The sequence below is a fragment of the Pseudopodoces humilis genome, chromosome 29, assembly GCF_049639895.1.
Source record: "Pseudopodoces humilis isolate 2021_Gansu_Grassland_sample_001 chromosome 29, ASM4963989v1, whole genome shotgun sequence".
Taxonomy (NCBI): domain Eukaryota; kingdom Metazoa; phylum Chordata; class Aves; order Passeriformes; family Paridae; genus Pseudopodoces; species Pseudopodoces humilis.
Genome location: NC_142228.1, coordinates 2934052 through 2961981, shown reverse-complemented (window position 1 = coordinate 2961981; position 27930 = coordinate 2934052). Strand labels below are relative to the sequence as shown.

General features: G+C 47.1%; 1 protein-coding gene across 9 annotated transcripts; it reads right to left on the bottom strand.

The window, feature by feature from the left end:
* Positions 1 to 179: 179 nt before the first annotated feature.
* ATP6V0A1 (ATPase H+ transporting V0 subunit a1) lies at positions 180 to 27229 on the bottom strand. Of its 9 annotated transcripts, none has more exons than XR_015774662.1 (23): positions 27128 to 27229; positions 26787 to 26928; positions 26572 to 26650; positions 26165 to 26262; positions 25521 to 25649; positions 21159 to 21262; positions 20275 to 20401; positions 18964 to 19046; positions 18260 to 18353; positions 16763 to 16975; positions 16003 to 16153; positions 15623 to 15762; positions 14683 to 14840; positions 14136 to 14226; positions 13229 to 13347; positions 12724 to 12940; positions 12042 to 12149; positions 9063 to 9170; positions 8473 to 8490; positions 6597 to 6714; positions 6036 to 6207; positions 421 to 1523; positions 180 to 327 (listed from the first exon to the last, which is right to left on the bottom strand). XR_015774662.1 is itself a non-coding variant. In XM_088068028.1 (23 exons), the coding sequence occupies exons 2-23, from the start codon at positions 26901 to 26903 to the stop codon at positions 1430 to 1432; spliced, it is 2607 nt and encodes an 868-aa protein (XP_087924154.1). In that variant the 5' UTR covers positions 26904 to 26928; positions 27128 to 27229; the 3' UTR covers positions 180 to 1429. The 9 variants fall into 9 exon arrangements, 8 of the variants coding, with proteins under 8 accessions (XP_087924154.1, XP_087924152.1, XP_087924147.1 ...); XM_088068028.1 differs by adding an exon at positions 11251 to 11319 and having other exon boundaries at positions 180 to 1523; XM_088068026.1 differs by lacking the exon at positions 9063 to 9170 and adding an exon at positions 11251 to 11319 and having other exon boundaries at positions 180 to 1523.
* Positions 27230 to 27930: the final 701 nt, after the last annotated feature.

The following is a 27930-nucleotide window of genomic DNA, read 5'->3' as shown; positions in this document are numbered from 1 at the left end:
TGTGCAAAGCAGCCCTGCCCACCCCGTGCCTCTGGCCACAGAGGTGACAGGATGCTGGACAGAAATGCCTGAGCTCCCAGCTGTCCCCAGCAGCTCTGGGGGCTGTGTTCAGTGTAGGTCAGGGATGAGGGGCTGCCCCCGAGCCCCCTCACGGGGGAAGCAGAAAACAGACCACAGCGTTTGTTGTGGAGTTCATTTTATTTATACAGTGACTGTCAGCAACGTTTCATCCAGGCAGCAGAACACAGCAGGACTCATGTCACAGCTCCACGCTTTGATTTCACCCTTCAGTCTGCAAACACCTCTGTGAATGCCCACCACGTCCTCCTGTAACACAGTGAGTGCCCAGGGCCTGCCCAAGTGCAGCGTGGCCCACACATGTGCACATTGCAGTGTGCAAGGCACACCTAACTTTCTCACCTAATTTCAAGCAGCCTGGCACCTCGAGGCATTTCCTCCTTGCTTCCAGGTTCATGAGTCTCGTTATGGTTCTAACCTGCTCATACACAAATGGCTCCACTGCGAGAACTGAACGTGGCAGTCACACTCAGCACTAACACACACCCCACTGCTGCTACAGCTACATCGAGTTGAGGAGTGCAAGGAAATATTGACAGCTCGGACAGGAAAGAAAGCAACAGCTAATGCAGGGACACACCACAGAGACCCCCCTTGCCATGGAGCTGTTTTGGCAAGACTGGGCCACTGCTCTCCCTTAAAGGGCTCCTCAGACCCTGAGTGCACAGGACAACGTGAGTCACTGGTACATCCATCTGTGCAAAAGCTGCCTCCACCAATGCCCAGCCCACACATACACTATCTGATGTGCCTCAAGGACTTTGATTTCAAACCAGAAACACCAGAATTTTCACTGCAAGTGGCAGTACCTGCAGTCACCAATGACAGTCTGCACCGAGGCTCATCCCTCCCCATCTTGCCCCAGGCCACAATCAGGCAGCTGAGTCCCAGTGCATGAGGACTCCTCACCACTGCCTCCAGCAGCAAGAGGGAAAGCAGCCCTCACTCTTCTCAAGCTGAGGTCGTTGGGCCTTTTCTCTGTTTGTTTTGTTGTGCTGTTTCGTCCCCTCAGCAGAGCTGCCATTTCTTTTCTGATCAGTTGCCAAGGAATGCACAAAACAGGGAGCACACGACTGCACACCAAACAGACACCTCATGCACTTGGTACCTTTGGGAGTAAACTTAAGGAACAAAAAGTTTCTGTGATCCAGTGTTGTTACCCCAGAACGTCAAAGCTTTTGGCTTTGGATGCCATGGTAACGCTCAAGGGTGCTGCAATAAGTTACTGTCACTATACACACAACTCACAGGGACACATGGGGAGGGTCAGTCACACCCTTGGTGTTGGGGAGGGACAGTCACACACACACACACACACACACAACATTTAACACTGCTGGAATGGGGGTCCTCAGTCATCAAACCTCCCCTCACGGATGATGTCAAAGGAGAAAGGGAGAAACTTGAACCCAGTGCCAGTGTAGAATTTGTTCTGGAATTCGATCCTGCAAGAGATAGAAGATTGATAACTCATTAATAAGGCAGCTCTCAATAGGAACAATTAGCAAGAACTCCACTAAAAGTAGGATTACTGACTGTAAAAAGCTTTAAAGAGAAAAAGAGATATTATAACAAAATGTATCTTTTGGCACAACCGAACTGTCCAGAGACTTCCATCCCACCCTCAGGGACAAAAAATGGCAACAGGAGCAGAAGGCTGGCTCTGGCAGTGTCCCAGGATGCACAGGGTGCAGAGGGAGCATTTTCTACACCGGCTGCTAAAGTTCCCTTTTTCATTAGCACAAGCCTCAGCCACGTGACACCGAGCTCAGACTCCCCACCAGCCTCTTCTGTTTATTCCCTGCAGCACATTTGTACTGGGACGTGCCCGTCAGCTCCAGCCGAGCGTTAGCTCAGCCCCATTTGCTGCTGGCCCTAATGAACTCGAGTAAAAAAGAGAATTATTCTAGAGAACTGCCCAATAGTCAGTGACAGCCAAATAGGGACAGGGAAAACTAATCCCCTGATCCCCAGCAAAAACAAGCCCAGGCTTCACAGACACTTTCCACTGCACAATTTGCTGGAAAACAAAGTCTCTGCAGGCAGCAAGTGACAGCAGACTGGGGAGCCTTTAACACAGTTCAGGAGAATGTTTTTTTCAGCAAGAAAAGACAAACTTGAATTATTTTTCCCCAAATGGGGAATCATGGCCAACTCCAGAGCTGCTGGATTCAGCCAGCAAAAAGTGATTTCCTCACAGAGCCCAGGAGGGAAATGCTCAGGAAAACCAGCTTTAGCCTGTATCTTCTACTGCCTCACAGGCCAAGGGATCCCCAGGATGAGCAGGATTTTCCATGTGGGAGGAAGGGCTTCTTGCCAACATGCACCAGTTTTTCAGGAACCCAGATAATCTCTGTAAGTATCCTGTGACTAAGTAACTGTTCTGTAAGCAAAGGGAAATGGCAGAGGGCTGGGTATGTGAGTCACTCAAGCTCACTGTGACTGACATGTTAACCCTGATGATTCACAATTCCAGCTGGCCTCAAACCCTCCCTTTGGACATTCTGTTACAACTGGCCACAACTGGAGGCCTGACACTGGAAGAGAGGCTGCTCTAACATTAGAGAACTAGCCAGAAAAGTGTAACCAAATAATCAGTGTACATGGTCAGTGGGGTTTTCTGCAGGTGTCTCCAGGAACACCCAGAACCCAGCAGGAAGCAGTGCTGTTGCCAGGCTCACTGCCTGTTACATGTCCCAGTTTACTGCTCAACCCTCCGTGTGTCTCACATCAGTGACCAAGTCCTGCAGAGAATTTATAGACAGTGGCATTAGCAGCAAACAGCCCAGGCGTCCTCTGGTAGCAGCAGAGCTACAGGAGACCCATTCTGCAGCTTTCTGCATTAATATTCATGTCAGTGTTTGTCACACTGTTGTTCTGTGGATTTTCCAACCCCACAGTCAGGGTACACTGGGAAACCAGGCAGCTCCAGTCCTGTGAGCAGGAGGCAAAAGTGCAATGGGAACCCTGAGTGCCACTCAGTACAACTGCAAATTCCCACTCTGTGTCCCTAAACACAGGTGCCACAGCCTGGGGTCAGGTGTGAACCAGGCACACCTCAAGGGTGGTGACCTGACAGACAGAACCCACTGTTTGTGCAGAGACTGCTGCAGTTACTCCTTCCCAAAAACAGCAGAGGGACATATCTGCCTCTGGGATATTCCATGCTGCCTGACAGGAGGCTGTGGCTGCCCCTGGGAGCAGTGGCTCCTGCAGCCACACTGCAGGCGAGTCCTGGCTCGTGACATTTACAGAGGAAAATCAAATCCTGGCAGGTGGGTGAGCAGCTGCACCTCCCCACTCCCACTCACTGGATTGAGAGTGGGATACAGCTCCAACACACCCACGCTTCTTGGGAACCCTGAATACAGTCACAAACTTTTTCTTTTGGGCACAGCCTGTTTTGGCTCATGTCAGAAGAGGTGACTAGTTTAAAAAGGGGGAAGCTGCTTTAATCTGAATGTTCATGTCAAACTACATCACTGAAAAGCAATAAATGGAATGGTTAAATATTTCAGAAGAGTTACAGCAAAAAGAAGCTGACAGCACAACAGCTCAGATACATACAGAGCTGCAGTGGAGCCCCAGCTGACACCCTGCAATCCTGGCAGCAATCCAGAGGGCTGCCTCAACCCCAGAATGGCCTGAGAAAGCCCAACCTGCTCAAAGAATGCACACTGAAAAAGTACAAAATAAACCTCCCTCATTTGGGACTGCCAGGCACAGCATATGGAACAACCTGTGAATTCCCTGACCAGTAAAACACATGCTCCACTCCTCCTTTCCAGGAAGGCTGAACCACCCACACCTCAAATTCCTGATAGGTGACGGTTCTCCCATAGCCAGAAAATCCCATCTGCTCCTCCCAGGACAGCTGTATTTGACCTCCACTCTTCCTTCCTCTTCCTAAAAAGGGAACACCTGCCATTGGAACACCCTGTTTTCAGCTCAGGAGCAAAAAGGAATGTGAACAGTGTGCTCTTTGGAACCACTGCAGGTGCCTCCCTGTGATAACCAACACCCAGCAATCTCAAAATCATTTCAGCAGATCACTTGCAGTCTGAAATAGAACCTTAAACTTGATTTTTGGGCTCTGAGCCTGAACAGATTTTCTCTCAGAGCCTGTGCATGAAAAGCTTGCAGGTTTGAAACACATATTTAGGAAAAAACAGGACTTTGAGCACTCCAGTTCCACAGCTGCCCTGCTCTGGTCTGCATGGGCAGAGTCATCTGTGCTCTCACTGCTGCTGCCCCTGGGTTTACCATTTGCCATTTCACTGACAAAAACACAGATGGGTTTTTAACGGCCCTTTAGGCAAAAGCCTAGCAATATGAACCATTACCTCCAGCTCACACCTGTTCCAGGTGTCTGAGCCATATCTGGAGGTGCAGTTTGTGATGAACACAAGACAAGCAGCGCCCCAAAAATGTGTTTTCTGCTCCAGAGAGCCTGCCTAGAGCAGCTGCTCAGAGCTGTTCCCCTGCTGCTGCTTAGAAATGGCCATGCAGCTCCACAGCCCAGAGAGGCCAAGCCCTGGAAATCCTCTAATCCTGAAGGAATTGCAGAGCAAATCCCCCCACATCTGGAGTTACAGCACTGCTGCCCTCTGCTCCTCTTGGCCTGCTCTCAGTGCCCAGCAGGGTCTGTGGGGCTCTTGCTGTCACTGCTGTCACGTCCCAGCACGGTGGCAGCAGGGAGAGGATGAGGGACCTCTGGCCAGGCAGCAAGGAGCTCCGGAGTGGCTGCTATGCAGGGTTCAGGCTGCATGCCAGGAAAAACAGAGGCACCATCCAGCAGCCATTTCCAGGAGTGCCCCCCTGGCTCCCTCAGCACAAGATGGCCTCGCCCCAGGATCAGCTTGGCTCACTTGGCTACAGAGACACAGGTGGACCAGGAGCCTCCAGCCTGCACCCCCAGGAGCCAGGACACTCCAGCCTGCACCCCCCAGCCTGCACCTCACTAGCTGCCAAGGCACAGGGCAAAAGGCCAAAGCTTTCCTTCCCCACAAGCAGGGGAAAAGTGCAAAAAGGCTGATTTTCTTCTTTTGCTTTTTAGAGGGACTTGCTTCCTGTTGCACTTACAGAACTACTTTCAGAGTGTGCTCCCAACATTTTCTTCCCATTTAAACATGACAGTATTTCTTGTGATCTTTAGAGACTTCCCTTCGCTCTCATGATCCCCCCACCCCCAGGAAATCAGCAGCTTGAGGAGGTGGGAGCAGCCTGAACCCCAGAGTGGCACAGACTCTCCTACACTTCAGGCTGAGAAAATCCTACTCCCAGTTGCTCCTCTGATCCCACCAGTGCACTAACGAGGGAATCTGAAGTGGAACAATGAGTGCTCTTAAACATGGATTAGAGAAAGCTCTTGAATATTTTCCATACTTGGGAGCAGAGTAATTCCTTCTGCTTTGCTGGCTGCATACACAGGAGCTTAATAATCACAGGAAAGGGGTTGCAGAAGGAATTTCCAAAAGCAAGACCAGCAAAAACTCACTGCCATCCCAAAGTACCCCAAGGGCAGAAAGCAAAGCCACTCCTTTCCAAGGCAAGGTTTTATAGCAATGAACAAGAGCATGAGAAGGAACCTGCAGTCAGTGGCTACTGCACACAAAGGACAACAAACACAGGAATCAGGGAAAAGACCAAGAGATGGAATGAGAAAGTCCTGCTGAAAGCCACAAATCACACTGCTCCAGCCAGCACAGCCTCCCCAGTCCCTGGTCCCAAAGCTTTGGTCCTAAAGCTTTAGTCTTTTGGTGCTTATCTCTAAGCAGAGCTCCACAACTTTAAACAACAGTTAGGGGAAGGTGTTTTACTACAAACAGGATTGAAATCTCTGACCCTTTTTAAAGACTTTCTGCCTTGTAGAAGATGGCATTTCTGCACAGTCCAGGTGACATCCATTTCCTTGCTATGAAGAGCTCTCCCAGTTTCTGGATGTCCCAGTAACTCACCAGTGCAAGCGCAGAGCGTGGAGGAAGGCTGAAAGCCCCTCCATGACCAGCAGAATGGCCACTGTCAGCGTGGCAAAAGCAGCAAAGATGAAGAAGAGGCCCAAGCCTCCCCCCAGGCTCCTCACACTGAGGCCGATGTGGATCACCATGGTCCAGAGCACCTCCGAGAGCTCTGCCGAGAGAAAGGGGAGAAGACTGAAGTCAGCAGGAACAGGGGGTTGTTTACTGGTAAAGTAACAACTAAAGTCAAGCAAACCCCTGCTACAATGAGGTGGAAACTGAAGAGGGATGAGAGCTTTTGCAGCCAAGTGTGCCAGGACATTGCCTCCAGCTGTCACACAGGGCAGGGCAGAGTCCTTGCTCAGCAGCTCTTTGCTTTATTCTGTGATTTTACCTCCATTCCTCCCATTCAGCAGAGCTGTGGGAGCAGACCCTGGTGTGTGGAGCTCACTGCTCCCAGGTAATTCACACTGTGCTGTGCCAGCCAAGCCCTGAGAGGCCTCTTGTGCCCAGGCTGAGCAGGCACAGGGCCCCACAGCTCAGCTCCCTGAGGACACTCACGTGCGTGGGCCAAGCTGAGGGCCCAGAGGCGCAGGTAGGACGCGGTGTTGGAGATGCAGCCCAGGCAGTACTCGATGGTGTGGATGGCCTGGTACACCACGGTGTCCCCAAAGTCGAACTGCAAAGGGAATGCAGGATGAGGGGAGCTGGGAGCACGGCGTGGGCAGGGACAGGGGCAGGGGAACTGCTGCTATCACCAGGGACACTGTGTGTGACACTGCACACTGACACTGTCTTCTCCTGGTTTAGCACGCCAGCGCCACAAACGAAAAATGAATCTTGTCTCGACAGGTTTTGCAGAATGACAAATGCTGTGATGTGAATATTTTCTTATTCTGGCACGTGAAAGTCAAGATATTCCAAATTCATCCATGGGCTTAGCCAGGAAAAGACTGTTCAGCAGAAGGTGGTGCTGGTGTGCACTCCCTGGTAAGCCAGAGGTGCTGCTGCAGGAAGGAGGCAGTGCCCCAAGCTGTAGTGCATGTGCCTTTGCTACAGGAGCAACAGGAGCATTTTGCAAGACATGAACCTGCCCTTTTTGAAAGCAAAAATAATGCATTAAGCTACTCTGAAAAAGTGACATCTGTGCACCGTTCACTGGCAAAGTTTCTCGGTGATTTTCTGCAATAATAAAAGAACTTAGAAGGAAATCTGCCATGGGGCAGTTTCTTATCCTGCAGCTTGGGAAAACATTCCCTTGCAGTTTGGATTTAATCCATGCTTCAGAAACTGCTCAGATTTAAGTGAACATGATGTTTTAAATACATCCAGTGACTAACGCTCTAGGCATGCACACAAAGCTATTTATAGTCTTAATTCTCCCCTAGTATATCCAAGGCAATATTTCAAACAATTCAGTTAAATTAGCTGTCAAAATCATAATCCTTTCTCTACAGAACATGAGCTGTGAAGTTCTTCACTAAAGGCTGCCCTAGCCACCAGTTCCAGCTCTGGACACATGAGCCAGGAGAGAATGTGGGAAATGTTTAAACAATGACCTTTCAAAGCTGAGTGCAACTGCCTGAGAGATCCACCACTGAGCCAGGAGTGGGAGCACTGGGATTGCTGTGGCACAGTCCTTGTGGGCTGACACATTTTGCCCAGGTTCAGAGAGACATCAGGTACACCAGAACAGGAACCCCGTGCCCCTCCCCTTCCCCCCCATTCCACACAGGCCTGTGCACAGCAGAGCTCTGAGCAAACCACTCTCAGCACAATTTGCAGCAGCAGCACCCTGGTCAAGCTGCTCTGATTTCATGCCATTTGCATTTTTTTGTAGTAAAATTGGTTACCTGATAGTGTTGAAACCTACACTCAATCCTGCATCAGTATTAAACCCCCATTTTTTTAATACTTGTTACGAGTGCTTATGGATGAGCAGTTTCTCAGAGCAGAGCTTCTCTTTTACACAAAGCTTCTGGCCAGTTCAGTTCTTCAACTACATGAAACTGGACTGGTTGTGCTGCATTTGCTCTCTGGGTCAACCAGCATCATCCTTAACATGGCAGATAGTCTGAGGGAAGAAATACCTTTAAACAGTTTGCTGCAGCACAAAATTAAGAAGGCCACAACATAAAGAAACTGGGACTTTTTTTGGAAGCTCAGAAGAGAAAATTTTTCAGTTTCAGACCTCCAGCTGAACAGTTTCCCAGGTAACTGGGAACAATCAGGGGATCACACAGACAAGTTGTATAGATGAAGTAATTAAAAGTCTGTTGATGTATGTGTGTATGAATTAAAAAATGGCCTGTAACATGAAAACAGCAAGATCTTTTGGAAAACAAGATGCTGTGACATAACAAGTTCCATTCAGCACGTTTTACACCGATGGGAAATGGCCCAGGTACACATGAAGGCAAAGCTGCTGTGCTCTTACCACCTCGTCCTCTGTAGGCTTGAAAACATAAATTTACATTTAGTGCAGTGCTTTGATCACATTAATCATGAAGACATTCAGCAATTCCCTCCTACGCACGCCACAGAAAGCAGTAACACATCCCATGCACTACAGAGGCAGGATCTGCTGCAGTCGTTCAGAGGCATCAGAAAATTCCCCAACTACGTGAGATTGACTGTTTTTCTCCTCTCCCATAGGAAAGAGAATTAATATTACCCCCAACAGTCAAAATGAATATATAAACAGAATTTCAGTGCTGCAGAAATACAGCCCCTGAATTTCCACTGGCATGGGAGAAGCAGATAATGTGTGGCACCTGGGAGTGCTGTGCACCCCTGAGATGGTGGCTCTTTGGGGACAGAGCCACATCTCCCAGGATATGCAAATTATGCTGTTTTTTCTGGAGTCCTGGGAGTGACCAAGAGACAGTCAGTGAGAAAACTGCTAGGAACACACTTCACTGGGAATGTTGCTGCTTAAACAGCCTGGAAACGAGTAACTACAGTCCCAGTGAGCTCATCCTGCTGCCGAGTGCAGTGCCCTGAGAGCGAGGATGCTCAGGTGCTTACCTCTTCCCCCTCCTCAGAATGGGTAGATAACTGGTCATGTTGAATGATCTCAGCATCCTCCTCCGTTGGGCCATTGCCCACCCGGATCCCACCAAAGTTGTGCGTGCCCTGACACATGCAGAAAAGAAAGAGCAAAGTGTTGTTCGGGTTTTAGTGCAAAAGTGCAGGTTTCTCATGACTCCATGTGCAGCAGCAGCTCACAGAGGAAAACAAAATATTAAATATTAAGGCCCAGATCAAGGCAGGTACAATTCTATTTCCCAGCTTGGATGGGAAAGGTGCTGATTCCTGCTGGGGCTGGGGAAAAAAAAAAAAGAAAAAAAAAGTCTGTCTGAGTGAATCCTCGGTACATTTCTACAGTGTCACTGCAACCATGAGGACAGTAAAGGCACACCTCTCAGAGGACATTTGCTGGCTCTGACATGCAACAGCCCCAAGTCCTGCTCAGCACAGCTGGACAAGCACTGACACACCACTGCTGGGTACTGGAGCAGGTCATGGAGCTGAACACGCTGACACAAACACACACACACACTTGCTCCCACCAGCCTCAGGCACACCAACAGCACACACAAAACCAGATCTTCCCCTGCTTGGAACCTCTACGTTGTGCAAGCAGGTCTTTTTAGAGACATTTGTTCTGACATTCAGCATCTGACCTTCAGCTGCACCTCCAGGACTCCAAAGGGAAGAGAACAACACACAGACTGATCTGAAATGCTGAAATGGGGAGCAGTTCCCACCTGACCCCTGAGTCTGACCCCTAGAGAGGCAAACTGCAACACCATAAATAGAAATAAACCCTGTGTCCAGCTTCATCACTGTCTTGGGTCACCTGTGACACAGGATGTGACCTGACTTGCCACACTCAGACTGCAGAGGTCCAGGGATGCCCATGCAGATCAAAGAGGTGCTTGCCCAGACCAGCAGAACAGCTGCTCTGAGTTCTACCTCGTTTATCCTTAGAAGCCTGCTTTTATTTTAGACTGAATTATAAATATGCCCAAAACGCCAGATATTAATTAAAGATTTTGTCAGGTTTCTAAAAACAAATTAGGTAGGCATTTATGCTCTGAAAACAGAAATAAAATTTTAAATCCCCTCCACATTAACAACTAAGACAATGCTTTTAATTAGGATTTTCACTATCTCTGAAACACCCCAAGTCACTGATGACTCCTGTCAATATTCTGTTTATTTATTTCTAGCCTGTGAAATTGAGCAGTCTTTCCCTCACACTCGACTCATATCCATTCCCTGCAAACCAGCCAACCTAAACACAGCTCCAACAGCTCCAATTGTTTACTTGATCCTTCTAAGCACACTTCACACAAGACCTCCCCTCACAGCTTCCCGATGGAGATGCATTTCATACGCTGGATGGATCCTGCACAAAAGAACCATTTTCATTTCTGGCATTTCTGTGAGGACACTAAAATGTCATGGGAAAACCAGCTGACATGTCCCTCTGGAGAGCATGATGTGCTTCTCACAATTGGTGAGATTCACACCTCCTTAGTCAGCCAGGCAGATTCAGAACTAAAATGTAGCTGAAATAAGCAGCACTGGGGAAGGGACTGAGTTCTGGGGGCTGCCACAATCCTCAGCAGAAAGCTCTGGCAGCAAAGGGCCATCTGTAGGCTTAGAAACACGTAAGTCAAAACAACTGTCATCAAGAAGCTTGTTTGTGCACAACCACTTAATAATAATTTCAGGTCAAAGTGTGTACAGGACAGATGTGTCACAAATCCAATGATTACTGACATGGAGTTGCTGGAGGCCATCACATCACTGTGTGTTTGGGAACACGTAATGCAAACAGAAATGCTGCACTGAGAAGAATCCTAATCTATCTTAAACAAATACACAAGCAGAAGAAAAAAGGGGAATTTAACATGGGGGGATGTGGTAGCAGGAAATCCTGTGCTGCTCTGCAGGTTGGATTCAGCAGCACTTCTGCAAGGAAGTGTCTCTGTGCACACACAACTACCATCCTCCAGCTTGGGTGTTCATCCAGAATGTATCAATTTGGCTAAACTTTGCTCTTTCCAAGAGAAAGTGTTTTTCACCCTAAAGGTGCGCTTGCCATTCCCTTATGAAATTCAGATACATTCCATGCTCCCTCGATAACCAGACACGAAGCCAACTCCCATCTGTAATGCATCAGGCGAGTTTGAAGTGCACTCACTGTTGCAGCCGCTGCTGCCTCGAGCGCCTGCGTGTTCGTGCTGCCCTGGGCCTCCTCGGGCTGCCCTTCCTGGGGGTGGATGGAAGAAGAGAGAGGGAGGAGGAAGGAAACAAAAAGAGAAAGGGAGACGAATGGAGGGGACATGGGAGGATGAAAGGTGGTCAGAGAAGGGAGAGGGAGTGTCTGTGACTGAACTGATCTTTGACTCGCTGCACATCCTCACAGCGCTGCCAGACATGCAGGGAGCACTCGCACGTCTCCGCAGCGCACGTGTGCCACGTTCCTGCATCTCACACACAGGTACAGTGCAGCTGGAAACCTACAGAGCACCCCAGCAGACAACCTCTCACATGAGTCTCTAAGTCTCTTTTTTCTTTTAACTGTTTTTTTTTACCATCCAAGCTGCTTTAACAAAGATAGCTGAGAAGTTTGCCAGCCAATTCCACCTCCGTTTCCCACTGCCAGCCTCGCCCAGCCACAGAAGTGCATCCAGCAGCCAGTGAGACTGTTCCTAAACCAGATACCAAAGCCCAAGCCAGAGACACTGTTCTGATCATTACCAACATAAGGGGTTTTTAAAAGCAGATTTGATGCTGGATCCAGATCTGGGAAGCAGGCAGGCAACACTCTGTCTCCAGTAACACCCACCTGCTGGTATGCCCAGGAATATGAAAGAACACTTAACAGGTTTCAATGTGGTGTGAACCCATGGATCCAAGCTCAGGATGGAGAACACAGCTTTTCAACCAAAAACAGTTTTCATATGTAAAATATAAAAGAGAGTCACCCACCAAGTGTTTTCTCCTTAAATACTGCTGCCGAAGGACCAGGGGTTTGGCTACCAGCATCCACGGCACACACAGCAAGGCTACCACCACGAGGAAGCACTGGAGCCCTTTCTGCAAAAGAAACAAGTCTCAGGTAATTCAGCTGCATCCCCTGCTCAAACACACACAGAACCCAGCAAGAATGGCTGAATTCCCAGTATGTGGATGCTCCACCACCTCTCTCTCTTCTGGGAACAGCAATTAAGTACTTAATGCCTGCAGCTGCCACCTCTGACTGAGCACAGCATTTAATGCTGACACTGGGTTAGACTGGGGAAAAATCCAAAAGATCCTGCAGGGAATGAGAATTTGGCAGATGTCTGATACTGCTGGGAGGAAACAGTGCTGGTGTCTGAGCTAAGCTGAGAGGTATCACATTGCAGACATGGATAATATTCCTAATTGCTTTTTGCTATTAATCAGGATCCACATGTTCTGAAGCCACAGTTGACTTATGGTCAGGCAAATAAAAATTCCTGCTATAGGGATTATTCCTTCATTCTTCAACATTACATAGTATCAGACTTCAGAAATGCTCTGTCACAGTGGAAAGATGTTTCATGCTTGATTTCACAATTATGACAAGCTCAATGAAACACTCCAGTATCGCGAAGCATCTCTGATTCTGTTCTACAAGAGCACGCACCTGCCCACTATAAAGCATCTTATTACTGGTGTCCTCATAGGAGAACAGAAACATGTTGATAAAGTGTATTAAGAGGCTCGGTGCTTCCTTGGATGTGTGAGCATCGTAGGCTGTCCACTTGTAAAAGATGAGAATAACAAGGTATCCAAAGAGGGAGGACATGAAAATCATTTCTGGGATAAATCCAAGGTATATGTTCAGTGGCTTCTTAAAATAGCTACAGGGAAGAAAAAAAAACAACATGAAAGTTTGTGTTAGATTTGGTTAGAATTAGGGCAAAAGCTTTTAATCAGTCTTTGGAATGACAGCACAGGGGCTCAGCAGCTCCACAACAGCTGGGCCTGGAGCACGGGAACTGCCTGGCAGGCACAGTTCCACACACAGCCAGAGATAACTGCACTGCACCTTCCATCAGGAGGTGAGGGCTGATGCGCATCTTAGACCACAGAACACCCAAAGACATTCCATTCCCCACACCGTGAGAAAAACAGAGCAAAGCCCTTACATGTGGTTGAGGAGACTCAATGCAACACCAAAGAGCATCTGGAAAATGCCAAGAATCACAGACATCTTCATCTTGAAGGAATTGAGGAAAGCCAGCTTATTGCTGGCAATGTTCCAGATCTGTGAAAAACAACACCTAGTCAGATACCAGGGAAAGGAAAACAGGAGAAGGAAAACACTCCCTTTAAGCTAAACAGTAGGAACCAGTCAGGAAGTGTGAGGCTGAAAAAGCAGGTTTTAAAGATGTGTTTGTCCTATGGATATCTTCTGGGGAAATGAGCAGACATTTCAGCTGGGAACAGTCTGGCAGTAACTGAGCCCACCATTGAGCAGGAATCAAACCTGTTTTCATGGTGCCTCAAAGGTGCAGGAGAAAAGAGGCTGCACCCTTAACAGAAAAAATATGATTATCCATTTAAAGGAACAATTACACACAGTTCTGATTTCCTGCACTTCCTCTTTATGTGGGACCCACACAAGGTTTGTCAAATATTATAAGCAGAGTTAAGAGCAGAGGTGTTGATGCAGGCAGGTACAAAGTGACAGGATTACTGGGAAATGTGTATTTCCAAAGGTAAAGGAAAAGTTTTTCTCACTGAAAAAAGAGATTAACAGCTTTCCCCAAGGTAAAAAGTAACTTCAGGATGTGGCTAATCAGATTTGATTAAAGCACTGCAGGTTAGAAAGGGTGAGAAAGAAGCCTTTAATGGACCTCAGAACAAGGGTCTCTATCCCAAATCTGACATCTCAGTAGGAATTCTATTGCTCAGGAGTATTCCTGACTTGCTCAGGGAATGTCTGGGCTGGGCAATCTTTCACAGAACAGTGAACAGACAGACAGGTACTTTTCTTTCTGCTGACACAGAGGATTTTGCCCAAAAGACTGCAGAGGAAGGATGAGCTCTTACTGGGTCAATGCCAAACGGGTAGGGCCCACCAAACACCCCTGGGATAGCAGGATCCAGCTGCAGCAGGGGGGTGGTCTCCAGCAAAGCATCTCTGTTTGGGAATAAGATTATACAAACATTAACATTAATGCCACCCTCTTTCTGTAAAAACTGACAACACTCTTCCCTTGTGAGAGGAAGGAATCGCTTATCTGAGTTTTATTAAATTGAGAGAACTTCAAGGTTGTAGAACCTGGATGGTTCTAGAGATTTTCCCAAATTAATGAAACCCTGTTTCTTGACTTTTTACTCAGTGTCAAAAGGAAGACAGGTGCAGGGGACAGGATTCTTGAAATGTCTATGGGGAAATACGTGAGAAACTACATCTTAGTAAGTTTTCTGGCAAAAAATAAAATAAAAAACTTTGAATCTTGGCATGTATCATCCCATTTACACCTCTCTTCCACATCTACCCGAGACAGAGGTCAGAGATTTTTGTTTTCCTGAGCTGCAAGGACGAGTCACCTGCTTCTCACTGTCTGTACAAAGTTACCAAGGGTTTACTCACGACCAGTTGGCTTTATTGAACATTGGCCTGACACTCCAGGAGGAACCAAACATGTTGAGGGACTTGGAGAAGCAATCGTTGTAGATGAGGCCCGTGTAGGTGGAGAAGAGCCCCATCAGCAGGATGATGTATCGACCACTGAACACCATGTTGAACATCTGGTGTAAAAACCCAAAAGGAACAAAGAAAGTCCATGAGAACAGGGCAGGTCCCTCCCAAAGCCAAACCAGGGAAGTCAGTCTGCTGTAAGACAAACATTGGCCACATGAACTGAGAGTCCAAAAATCTCTATTTCCCCTTGGCAGGGATTAAGGGTGCAAGAGGGAGCACAGCAGATAACGAGGATGAAGGGGCAGCATGGATCTCCACAGGGGACCCAGGAGTAGCTGGAGAGGACAAATTGCACTGCACAGCCTGATGCAACTCCCAGCTGGCAGCATGAGTTTGGAACCAGGAGCACAGACCATGTCAGCCTCCTCCAGTTCTGTCAGCGTGTCTTAACTCTGGTTCAGCTCCTGTCAGCCCTGAGCCCGCAAAACTAACCTTGAGCAGCAAACAGGAAAAATGCTGGGGATGGGATATATACATACAGGAACTGGGAGTTTTGCAGTGGTTAAACCCCACTATTATCCAGTTAAATTTGGGGTGATTTGTTTATGTCAATTTGCCTACTACTCTTGATAATTTCCTTCAGACAACTGAAATTAATAATTTCCTCTAAATACACAAAAGGAAAACTAAGGGAACTCAATACTATTATGAAATTACACTACTCAGTGTGTGTGTGTGTGTTCTTCGGGCTTCCCAGCCTGTCCATGTGCTTCAAAAATTCCAAAGGAGGAGTAATGGGCATTGTCAACGCAAGGGGAAAAGGATGGGATTTAACCAAGCTGCAACTCTTTGTTTGAAATGCAAAGCTCAGCACGATCTGCCATTTTACCTCATTGTCACTCTTCTGGGACAGAATCCTGCTTTCCCTCACCACCATCCAGACAGCAATCAGAGTCATCAGGATTCCATGGCCAAAATCCCCAAACATCACAGCAAACAGGAATGGGAATGTGATGATGGTATAGGGTGCTGTAAGGGAAAAGACAGCATTCCCAGGGCACTGTGTGTTAGTCAGCCCAGATTCACCATAGTACAGTACAGGTAATTCAGCAAATGTAATTCCCCAGCTTCCCCTCTGTTACTGAAAGCTGATGAGTCTCCAGTAGAACTCTCTATTAGAGATTTCCACACAGGACAGGCAATACAGATAAACATCAAGACTAAAAAACTTGAGACAGAAGTCTTGGACTTTTCCAAGTCTGAATTTACCTGGATTTATTTCCCGGTATGTCCCAATGCCATAAGCATCAACAATGTTTTGAAAGCCAGAAGTAAACTTGTTAGTTTTGTTGTATGTGGGTGGGGTCTGATTGGTTTGCATCCTGTTTAAAATAGATGGGACTGTGGATCCGCTGTGCTCCTGTTTGAGAAAAACAAAGGGAAGATCAGCAAACCCACCCTAGGAGCACTGGAGGATGAAGTCCAACACAGCTGTCCCACTGGCATTTGAAAAACTGCAAGCTTGAGTGTTTGCAGTGTGCTTGCACAATGAGATGCTGGAGCAGCTGAGGAAGGCTGCCAGGATTCCACTGCTCTGCACTTTGTGTAGCAGGAGTAAAGGTGAATGTTGTCTGCGCAGGACAGACAAGAAAACAACAAGCAAGTGGAAGGACTTCAAGAAACCCAACTCTCTTGACTATCTGAGCAGAGGGTGAGTTTGCCAACATCCTGGAGAGCTCCTCTACCCAGACACCAGGAATGCAGAGTCCAGCCAGGGTAACTAAACATAGCAAAGGTCTTACACATGGGAAAATCCTCACCATTCCAGCATTCACCTGAACTCTAAGCTTCGCACAACCTACTTATTACTACTTTTATCTCTGAGTCATCATTCCTGCATGCTACATAAGCTGTCCTCTGTGAGGGCTGATTCCCAGCTCAAGGGGATGGTGTTCAGAGGATCACAATACAGAAAAGGCGATGAATCCACGTGGTGCTGCCACAGCTGACTGGCACAGCATCTACTCACAGTGCCTCTCCTGAGAGCAAACTGGATGGAATCGAGGTCAGCAACAGGACACCACACTTCAGCAATCAAGCACTTCTGTGTCACATCGATGTTGCACAGGTTCAGGGTGTGGTAAATGGCCTTCATCTTCCGCACTTTGATGAACCAGACACGGATGTTTTTAGCGGCCGCCTGCAAAACCCTCTGGCGATGATCCTCGGTTTGGTTCAGCACCTTTCAGAGAAGCAGGAGAAAGATGAGGCCAAATCAAGGACCAAAGCTCCAAGTGCACCAACAAGACAAGCCTTTCCTACAGAGGATGAATGACCAGCCTGCTCCCCCATGCCTGCAGTCTATGATGTACCTCCATAATAATTAGTTCTGCTGAAAGGCTTAAGGGCTTTTTCCAGGGATGTTTTCTGATTATTTTCCTCCTCCAGCTAGAAGGTCAGTGGTTGTTTCAAACAACAAACTGTGCCAAGATCACAGAGAACAGTTTTACCTCCACCCAGGTTAAAAGAGCAGAGAAGAGTTCTGCAAGTGAAGGGTTTGCTGCCTTGAGAAAACACATAAATTACCCTGAAAGACTTGTTTACTGAAGGGAAAAGGAGAAAGTGTTTCCTGCTGAGGGTGTTTTCCAACTGGAACATATCAAACTCAGGCCAAGTCAGATTTCCAGAATGGAAAGTCTTAGATTGCAGGGAAAGTGAGGACACGAGGCACATGCAGCTTACAGCAGTTATACTGCTTCTGGGTTCCTGTCTACTTTAAAATCTTTTGAGCTGCACTGCACAACTCCCAGCTTGAGACAGTTTCTGTATCAAACAAGTAGGTCAAATTTAACCATTTTTCCTTTTAGTTCTGAACCTTTTCTCAATTTTTGTCTCAAATCCCTGAAATCTTTCTATATTATCACATACTGCCTTTCTTCCTTGAAGCAAGCACCAGGTATTTCAGAGGTGGCACCCACGAGATCTGGGTGCTAATTACTTTTTACCAACCCTCAGGCTGCTGCACAAGAGATTAGTTGTAAAGCAGAAGCTCTTCAGGACAGCACAACGTGAAAATATAAAGACAGGCAGAAAAAAAGAGCTAAGTTAATGTTAGCATTGTTATCTCACCTTGGAAAAAAGTTTAAATGTTTTCAAAGTACTTGCAGATGAACAGGCAGTTACACAACATGCTCTCAGAGTCAGAACCTGCGGGATCTCCCTACACACGAGTTCCTCCTTGCTCCCTGATATGGAGTTCTCTGTACTTATTTGTATATAATGAATTGCTAAGCCCTCCAGAAAGCTCAAACCACCCATCCCAAATCCTGACACAGAAACAACTGAGCAGTCTCCAAACACCTCTCTTGCACTGCTGGTCTCAAGCTACCAGAAGGTGAAAACACGGTCATCTAATAGGGGCAAACATCCTCCTGTTTTAACAGGATCCAAAGTTTCCAAATAGAGTTTTCAACCATATTATTAAAGAAAAAAACTAAAGAACTGTCATTGACCCCAGTTATTTTACCATCTGAAGATCATCAATTCTGGTATTGACACCAGAAGCCATTTCCTTCCGCTCCTGAGGTGTTTCTGGGCATGGGTAGAGGGAGGCTCGGAACCTGGAAGACAGGGAAGCACCTCAGTGACAGAGATGGAAAGAAGATCAGTCAGTCAGGGGTGAACCAGAGGCACCTTAAGAGAAGTTTCTGAACAGCAGAGACTGCCAGGCAGAGCTCCAGCCTCTACATCAACGGGATGCAGAAGTTTGCTTTAGGCCAAAGCAGAAGCTGAGTGCTTAAGAAAACAGAAGTGGGAGAGAATCCTCTTCTTCCTGTGCTGCCAGAGTCTCCAGGCACTGTCACGAGGCTGGTCAGCCATCCAGCTGAGGGGGGATGCTGTCACACCAGTGCAACTGCTGATAGAAGCAGTCACTGCTGTCTCCCCTGTGAGAATATCCCACTGATGTCCCATCAGGCTGCCCCAAAAATCAACATTCCCTTGGTATTTTGCATTCCCTAGCACAACAGTTTTGTACTTTTGAGCATTACAGGCTGAGGAGTGGCAAATCTGACTGTAAAATGTGTTTCAGTTACTTATGGCACATTTAATTTGCTGTCTAAATATATTGCTCCTGCAACCACTGCGAAACAGGGAGTTGAGAAATAGTGATATTAAGTCATGCCAGTGTTTCAAATAATTGAGAGCTGCCCAGCTGTTAGACTTTCATACCCTTCACAGATCTTCTTGACTCTGTTCTTCAGCTGGTCACCTTGGAAGAAGATGATAAATACAGACTTGTGCACATAATCCCCCTAGAACAAAGGAAAGAATTGTAGAAATTAGCATGAGATATTTACCAGATATTTTTTTCCTCTTGCTGAGTCTGTCCATCAGAGCTCAGATATGCACAGCAAGTCAAGAATGTCCCTGATTAACACTGAACAGTCACAAGAAGAGCAATTTTCTCAGCCTCAGTACAGAATACCTGCACTGTATTTGTGTCTAGTGAAGCAAAATGTCCCAGGTTATTGATTCTATGCAATACAGTAAATGGGAAAACCTGGTAAGAGCTCCAAAATTAATGAAGATGCAATTAAGTATTTATCAGCACTTAGTGCAGTCAGCTCACCTACAGAATCAAGCCAAAAGAGGGAATGAAGATATAAAAAAGTGGAATTTAACCAGTGTGGTTCCCAGGGAGGCCAGAGCCACATTCCTTGCACAGCTGTGTCCGTGGGGGCAGCCAGGGCCCCTTTCCTGCATTTGTTGACAAGTTATTGTTCTACCTTACTTAGGAAATTTTAACATAATGTTTCAAGAATAATTACATTAGGTGTAACCTCAATTTAAGGAAGTTCTGCACAATAAGAACAAAGTCTCTCCTAGCAGACAGATGATTCCCCAGGTCAGCTACCAGTGGTTGGTGGGACAAGGGAACACATCAGCCTCACATGAGAAAGAGAGGCTGTTACTGAGCTTCATCTCCCAAGTCTGGGTTCCAGGACACCCCTTCACTAGGTAAGAGCAAGGGTGCCCCAAGTTTGGGCAATGCCCACTGGTTTGAGCACAGGAGACACTGGATGTAAAACCAGGCCCAATCACAACATTTACTATTTATTTCTGTACTAATGCAAACAATTGTAAGGTGGATGTTTAAATTATTGATGAGTGAATTAAGAAAAAACTGTAAGGTTCAAGTTCAGAGAAATGAGCTTCAGATATTACACACTGCCCATGTCCCAAAGAGCATCTTCCACAGAGGATCACTACTCCTTCAGAACTGCACTTGCAGTTTGGGCCAGAGAAATCCCTAGGCCCTGCTGCAGTCCACGTTTTGAGCTGTTTTCCCCTTCCAACAGCGCTCCCCATCCAGCCTCCTACTTTTGTTTCAATTAAACAGGAAAACATTTGTTGATGAAGCTCAGAGGCTGCAGCAGGTGCTGGGACAAGACCTCACCGCATGGATCTGACAGAGGGACACAACTTTCTACATGATGCACAGCTCTTGGGCCCTGCTGCTGTACCCAAGAGCTCCTTTACCGTGACGGGGTCCTCCAGCGGGTTCTCGATCTCGGCCTGGCGCAGGAACACGTTCCCGCGGCACACGCGCCACAGCATCCGCTCGAACGTGGGGATGCGCTCGCGGTTGATCACGCCAGCCACGAACCTGCAAAGGGACAGCACGGCCTCAGGGGCTGCAGCTGAGCCACCCCAGCACACTGGGGGCTGGTGATGCACCCAAAGCTAGAAAAATCTTGTTTTAATGTTAGTTCTTCAAGAGAAATGGAAGGTCCTTGAAATGCGTGGAGGTAACACACAACAAGACAACTGCACTATAGCACAGGCTCTGTTTCTTAACAGAATGAAATAATCTTTAAAAATATATAGACCACTGCTTATATAGGAGAAACAAATGCATTTAGATATAGAGTTTCTAATCTTTATTCCCCTGCAGTCCTGGTACATTGGCTGCAAGAGTTACAGCCAGTGACTATGTCCTGGGCTCATACTCAGACCTCATTGGACCAAACCTCCACGTCCAGATAAAGAATTACAAATGCACAAGGAAGCCTGGAAGCAGCTGATAAAGAGGATGTAGAACTGTACAGTTATTTCAGACCATTATGTACCCACAGGAGTAACAATTTTCAACAAAGCTCTGAGATCTCAGAATGTCTGAAGAAACAACCAGACATGCTTACATGGAACAAACTGGGTTAATTGTTTGGTGCAGAGAGAAACTTGTGAATCACAACCATGAACCAGGAAGTTAGTATGGGCAGGAAAAGAGCAGAGAGCAACAGCTCTCTGGTTTCAGATCAGCTTTCATCTGCTTGGTATGGAAAGTTTCATAACTATGCTCAAATCATTGCTGCTTCCACAGGCTGATAATCCCTAATCCAGCAATCCTGAACTGCAATTACCCGAGTCGGAGCGGGGCACCTCTTCCCATCTCGCTTGGCTCCAGCAGTGAAGAGGATTCCTCCAACAGGTCTGGATCCGCCATCTGCTGATGATGCAATTCAGCCTGAATTCACAAATCAATTAATATCTAATGAAACCAGTTAGTGGCATGCAGGGAATGAGGAGCCAGGAGATAGTTGTGGGAGACAAAAAAAGAAAGGAAAGGAAAGAAAAGGAAGAGCAAACATAAAACAGCAAAAAGAGGAACAAGATGACAGAAAAGACAGCAAGAATAGCACATGGAAGGAGAAAAACAAGAGGAAAAATGGAATGGCTCAGCAGGGCTTCCACACAAGATTGTTGCAACAAAAGGGCTGGGAGATATATAAGTCTGAAGAAAGGCAGAAGTAAAAAAAAAAATAAATTTCAAGTTTTAAACACAAGTGATGTTCCCAAGAACTATTTTTAATGGCACAAACCAGAGAAACGCACTTGACTCATGTATTTCTCCAGATATCAAATTAATTTATCCTTATTCACCGTATGGTTCACCATCAGACACAAACACTGCTTAGAGCAGGCTGGCAACGTGGCTCATCTCTGCCAGCCAGGCACTAAAACAGGACAATTTTACACTATCCTTCTTTGCAACTCATTTGCAGGCTAAAATTCTTAGGAATATGGCTTGTAAGTGTCAGAAATTCAGGTCAAGGATGCTCAAATTATATCCTCTTGTGCACCATCTTCACACTTGTTCAATCCCGCCTCACACTTAGTTCTACCTCTGCAGCTCATATAATGAAATGCCAGAGATTACAGTTCCTGAGCACAACCAGAGGGCCAAAGTCTACCCTCTGTGGTATGCAGGAGGTCTTTCCCACAAAGCCATCAAGGGGACTTGCTGAATCACACTGGAAGGCAGAGTTTGACCCAAGGACACATCATATCCACGCACACACACAGAGCACAGCCTTGCAAAATCTGTGGCAAGTGCAGTAACTTAGCCCCAGTCTCTGTATTTGGGGAATAGTTGTGTTAGAGTGAAAAACTCCCTAACACTTCACCTGCTTGTCAAATCAAAGTGTTTGTCATACACAAGAGAGTTTTTGCAAGGCTGACACCAAATGCAGCTCAACACACACTTGCTGCAGCTTAGGATGTTACATGAGGGAGGGAGCCCTTCATTCTGCTTGGAAAGGCAACACAGGGAATTCCTGATCCTTTCAACTTTAAGGAGAATTGTTGCAACATCAAAAACTGAATGAAAATTCAGTTCATAGAGAACACAACTAAAATAAGAAAGTTTGGTACCTGAAAAGGAAACACACAGACCAAACATCCCACCAAGTGTTTGACATCTCGATTTCAATCGAGATATGTCGAGGAACAGTGAGTTACAATTGTTAGAGGCTTGTATTGTATTTCCAGTAATCGAGACACTGTTTGTGGTCATTTTTAGTGATGTGCAGCACATTTTAGCAGATGAAAAAGGAAGGACAGCACATGTGACATCTTTGGATTTGCCTCACCTGAGAGAGGATTTTTTGTATTTGTTTAATATTAGCTTGGCCCATTTGGGCTATGTGTCCTTTATTCAGGACAAGGTCTGCTTAGAGAAGGTGGAATTACAAAACAAAACAGTTTAGAATAAACGTGGATTAGACCAGTTTAACTAAAAGAAAACGTTATTTTGAAAGGATTATTTCCATTACAAATTCCATGTTCCTTAAATTAATTTCTCAACAACTCTGGTTTGATGAGCACACCCTTTCTAGAAAGGAAACAGCACAGCAGCAGCTCTGCAGCAGGAAGGATAACTAAAGCACTGATGGGGGATTTAATAGAAATAAAAAATTGAGACTATGTGGAAATGGAAGAGCTATCCAGTTCCAGTGCAGAAAAACAGGATTCTGGGAAACCTACTATGAATATGAGTTTTTGCCAGCAGTGAGTGAAATGTCAGAGCTATTGCGGAGCATTTTTCATTAGATGAAGTCGTTCAGGATTGGGATCCCCCAAGCACTTCCATGACAGTAATCAAGCAGTATAATACAGGAACTTTCATTATTAAGCATTTTTAAATTGCTTACTGATCCCATGATCAGCATCCAGATCACCACCTTTAATCTCAAAAAAGATTCATTTTCTCCACTCATGATTCCAGTCCTGCCCTGTGATGGTTCTGGATGCCCAGTGCAAGCCCATACAATTCAAGCCCCTTCCAGATCACAAACAGGACAAAAATCAATGTTCACAAGAACTAAAAACGATTCATGTCACCATCTATTAACCCAGAGCCAGACAGAAGTGACAGAAGCAAAGCAAACAGAGAAAAGCAGATGGCAGAAGAGTCAGAGGGAGGAAGAAGGGACTGCATGCCATTAACCGTTACTTTTCCAGTCTTCTTTTTACGCTCACACTCTAGGCAAAGCTCTCAGAGAAATCTCTCCAGCTCATATTGCTCTTCATAAGCAAGGACAAGAAGACTGAGAAAAGGAGCATAATCATCAACATGGTGTGTTGGAACAAGAAGTGGCTGCTTGGGCTGGAATGGTCACAGGAAGAACAAGGGGACATTTTGCCACCCTCCCTCCCCACATGTTCAAACTCTGTAAAGCAAAGGCCAAGCACGAAGGAATTGGAGAGTCAGCCATTTCTTGTGCAACTCATTACTATGAATAACACAATCTTAATTACAAGTTATTGTAGTCTTCAAGTGTTGAAAGTGCTGTGCAATGGCAGCATGGAGGAAGGGAGCATTGGCCACTCCAGCTCTGGGCTGCTCAGGGCTCTCCCCAGGTGTTTGCAGAGCTGACAGGTTTAAACTGTCCACACTTACATTTTGCTGAACATCACCTGTAAGCTGTTTTGTTTGCTTTCACATAGAGCAGCACACGTTATTTGGTGTATTTTGTTTTCTTACTACAGAAAACAGTTATGAAAGAGAAGCAGGACATATCTAAGCTTTATGTGGCTGGTTTGTAGAGGGTTGTGGGTGACCCGCCATGGACTGGTTAGAAAATTGATTTTCATCTTTAAATTTAGTTTGATCCCACTGCAGTTGAAGAAGAGCAGTGGGCAGAGAGAACACTAATTAACAAGGCCAGGTTGGATGGGGCTTGGAGCAACCTGATCTAGGAGAAGGTGTCCCCCATGGCAGGGGGATGGATGGGGATGAACTTTAAGGTCCTTCCCAACCCAAACCAGTCTGGGATTCATTCTTGATACAGAAGTGCTCAGCACTTGGTTTTACATGATACTCAGAAGAGGCAGTGCTACTTTTACACAGCAAAGTAATGGATTATCAGGTTAATCCTGTTTGTCCAAGGGACACTTGTAAGTGAACATTCAACACTCGAAGACAAGGGCTTTTTTGTACTGAAATCAACCCCACAACCCAGCAGCCCTCACACCAGCAGCAGTACCTGTGTCAGCAGTGACTATGACTGGCACAGGACCAACCTTGGTGCCTGAACAGGCAACACCTTGTGCCAAAATAACAAAAACCAAACCATTAGATAAATGGCCTGCAGTGTGCAGGAGTCCTGCTCCACTTGACAATAGCCCTTGTTAATACCAGGAGTCATTTCCGTTAAGAATTCTTTGATCAAATCCTGAGATTAGAGGAAACAGGACATCTACTCAGCAAAAACATGTCCTGAAAAACATACAGGAGCTCTTTGAGAGAACTGCCAAGACTCTTGAGATACTTCAGCTTTACAAGGCAGGGTTATGTCTTCTCCCAAGCAGGATTTATGTCAGTGCCATGAACAGCATTGGAGAAGCTGCTCTCAGGTCCAGTGAAAGTTGCCAGTTCCTGGCCCAGATGGTATTTGACAAAATGTCGAAGACTTTAAATGTCAGCTTTGCTCCACAACTGACCTCTGAAAGCTTCAGTGTTTGATCAAAGGCTCAATTAATTAATTAACTAATCTATTACTTCAGTGGACTTTGTATTGTGTCCCTGATGAGTCTCCATGTAATACTTTTAAGGCTGAATTTAAGAAATTCAGCTTGATCATAAGTCCTCTCCATGTATACCAAAGAGACTCTTGCCCACTGGGGACAGTGCTCACTGTAGCACCAAATTTTGGGGCTGTTGATGTGCTTTCAAAACTACTCACATATAAATTACTTTATACAATTTTTAGACAAACCATTGCTTAACTAGAACAAGCCCAAATCAACATCCTAGGAGGTAAATCATGGGTAGCTACGTGTACTGCATGAAAAATGGAAAACAACTCGTGCAGCTTTCTCAAACAAAGCATAAAATGACCCTGCTGTCCAAAACAGCAACTAAAATATATTTGAGAATAAAAATGGTAATTTCTACGAGAAGAACCAGCTCCACAAGTGTTAAACCCCACCGGTATTCTGACCTCATCAAAAAACTGCTGAGTTTTACGCAGTATAAATTTTAATTCTGTCAGCTCCAAGAAGTTTCTCTTCAGAGCCTCCTGGTTGGTGTTGATTTCTTTAAGCTCATTTTCAATTTTCTCAAAGTTTGCCTGGAAGATGTGAAAAGGAGAAAGATAAAGGACTTAAAGCAATTCCATAATTAAGTGCTGATCAGTCTGTCAACACACAGAGGCAAGTGAGATGCTTCACATCCCCACCCAATTTGCATGGATTTACAGGTGCATCTCCAGCCTGCAGGAGCACAGATCCAGATCTGCCACAACTGCAGACTTTGCACACTCAGCCAGACTTTTATGGACTGGATTGATAGAGTTTCTTCAAATCAATAAAATTGTGATAAACTTTATGATCCACCACCATAAATCATGAGGTTCCAGCAGTTTTGGGCTCATTTCAGTGGTGAAATTCCTACTGAGTACTCTCACTTCAGTATTTGGACAAACACTGCCAGCCCAATACGAACTGGCAGAGCTGCTTCCAGGGACAGCTGGAGACTGAGCTAATGCCCCCCGCCACTAAATTCTGCAAGAATCAACCAACAGAGACAATTTTCCCGGTTTCCATCCAAAGTCAAATACTAGTTTAAGTCTTAACACATCATTACCTCCAGGTCAATCATGTCACGTGGAAAAGGCACCTCTGGGTTTTCACCAGTGTCCATGATAGGAATATTTGCCTTTTTAATCTCCTTCTCCACAAAGCCTGCCAAGACAGCATTACAAGTGTTAATTACAGACATTTCAGTGTCAAACAGTTAATCTAACCTGCACCTGGCCCCAGCAGCTGATGATTCCTTCACCTCCTATTCCAAGATTGCCTGACTTGGCCAGAGTTATTTTTCTAGGGGGATAGGAGGAGGTGAATCCCTGGAGGCAGCGAGCCCTGCCTGTGCCCTCACCCCTCTGCTCTGTTCCAAATGCTGTCCCGCAGCTTCAGCGTGCCTTGACTGGGTTTTTTTTTTTAAGCAAAAGCTGCAGAGACAGAGCAACATCAACCCCAGCGGGAACGTACGGAGCTTTCGGTCCATCTCCTCGCACCGCCGGACTTCATTGACGAATTTGCGGTGGAACACGTTCACGTCGGGGTTCAGCTGCAGGGAGAGACACGGGACTCAGCAAAGCCCCGCTGCGGCTGGGCCCCACCGCGGCGGGCACGGGCCCGGGGCCGGGCGGGGCTCCCGGTGCCGCGGGGCTCCCGGTGCCGCGGGGTGCTGAGGGGACACTCACGTCGCGGAACTGGACCTTGCCCAGCTCGCCCAGCTCGCTGACACAGCAGTACGCGGCCTCGGACTGCAGGAAGAGCTGGGCCAGGGTCATCTCCTCGCTGCGGAACAGCTCCCCCATGGCGGCGCCGCTCCCGCCGCGGCCTCTGCGGAGAAGGGCCGTGAGAACCGGGAGGGGGGCAGGGACCGAGGCCTTCCCGCCTCCGCCGCCCCGTCACAGCTCGGCTGCACTCGGACGCCACCGCAGCCCGGCTCGGCGCGGCGTCCCCACCCCATCCCGTGCCGTCCCCATCACATCCAGCCCCGTTCCCTTCCGTTCCCTTCCGCTCCCCTCCCCTCCATTACCTGCCGCCGCCGCTGCCGCCGCCTGACCCGAGCCGGCTCCCGTCCGCGGCGTCACCGTCCGCGCGGGGCGGTGTCACGCGCACGTCTCCTGGCGACCGCGCGTGGCCCCGCCCCGGAAGTGATGCCAACCCCGCGCGCACGGCGGTCGGTGACGTCACGAGCTGTGTGGTGACGGAGACGTGACGTCACTGCGAGCGTGTCGCGGGCTCGAGGGCGAGGCCTGTCCCCGGCAGCCCGGCCCGGTGTCGGTGCGGCCCCGTGTACGGCCCGGGGCAGGGACATGCACAGTGTGAGCCAGGAGCAGCCCAGAGACAGCCGCTGTTCCCACTGGCAGAGACCGGCTCCAGACTGAGGCTCCAGAGGGGAGGCTGCAAATTCCCAGCCATTCCTGGTGCTCCTGGTGTGTCCCCGCAGCAGAAAAGGCACTGAACTGAAGTTAATCCAGACATAGAAAACGATTCCAGGAATTTTAATGGACATTCCAGGACAATTGGTGTGGGCACAGAGGCACCGAGTGGGGCACTCCAGCTCAGTGAGTCCCAGGAGCAGATTTGCATCGCTGTCCTGTTGGTTTATCTGGTTCTATCCAGACTGACCTGCTCAGGCAGATTTTTTTTTTTTTTATTCTTCCCAAATGAACATCTAAAAGCACAGAGATGCATTGGAGTCACACGCAGAATGGATGTCAAAGACTTTATCAGCTTTGCTCCACAACTTATCTCTGAAAGCTTCAGGGTTTGATCAAATGCTCAGTTAATTAATTAATTAATTAATCTATTAATTCGGTGGAATTTGTATTATGT

What these genes read in the sequence shown, in the direction of transcription:
- ATP6V0A1 (XM_088068028.1), bottom strand. Translation starts at nt 26,903, where the DNA reads ATGGGGGAGCTGTTCCGCAGCGAGGAGATGACCCTGGCCCAGCTCTTC. An exon ending in TTGCTCTCAGGAGAGGCACT is followed by an intron (nt 16,154 to 16,762) that starts GTGAGTAGATGC and finishes TTTCTCAAACAG; the next exon opens with GAGCACAGCGGATCCACAGT. An exon ending in ATTTAAGGAGAAAACACTTG is followed by an intron (nt 11,320 to 12,041) that starts GTGGGTGACTCT and finishes ATCCACCCCCAG; the next exon opens with GAAGGGCAGCCCGAGGAGGC.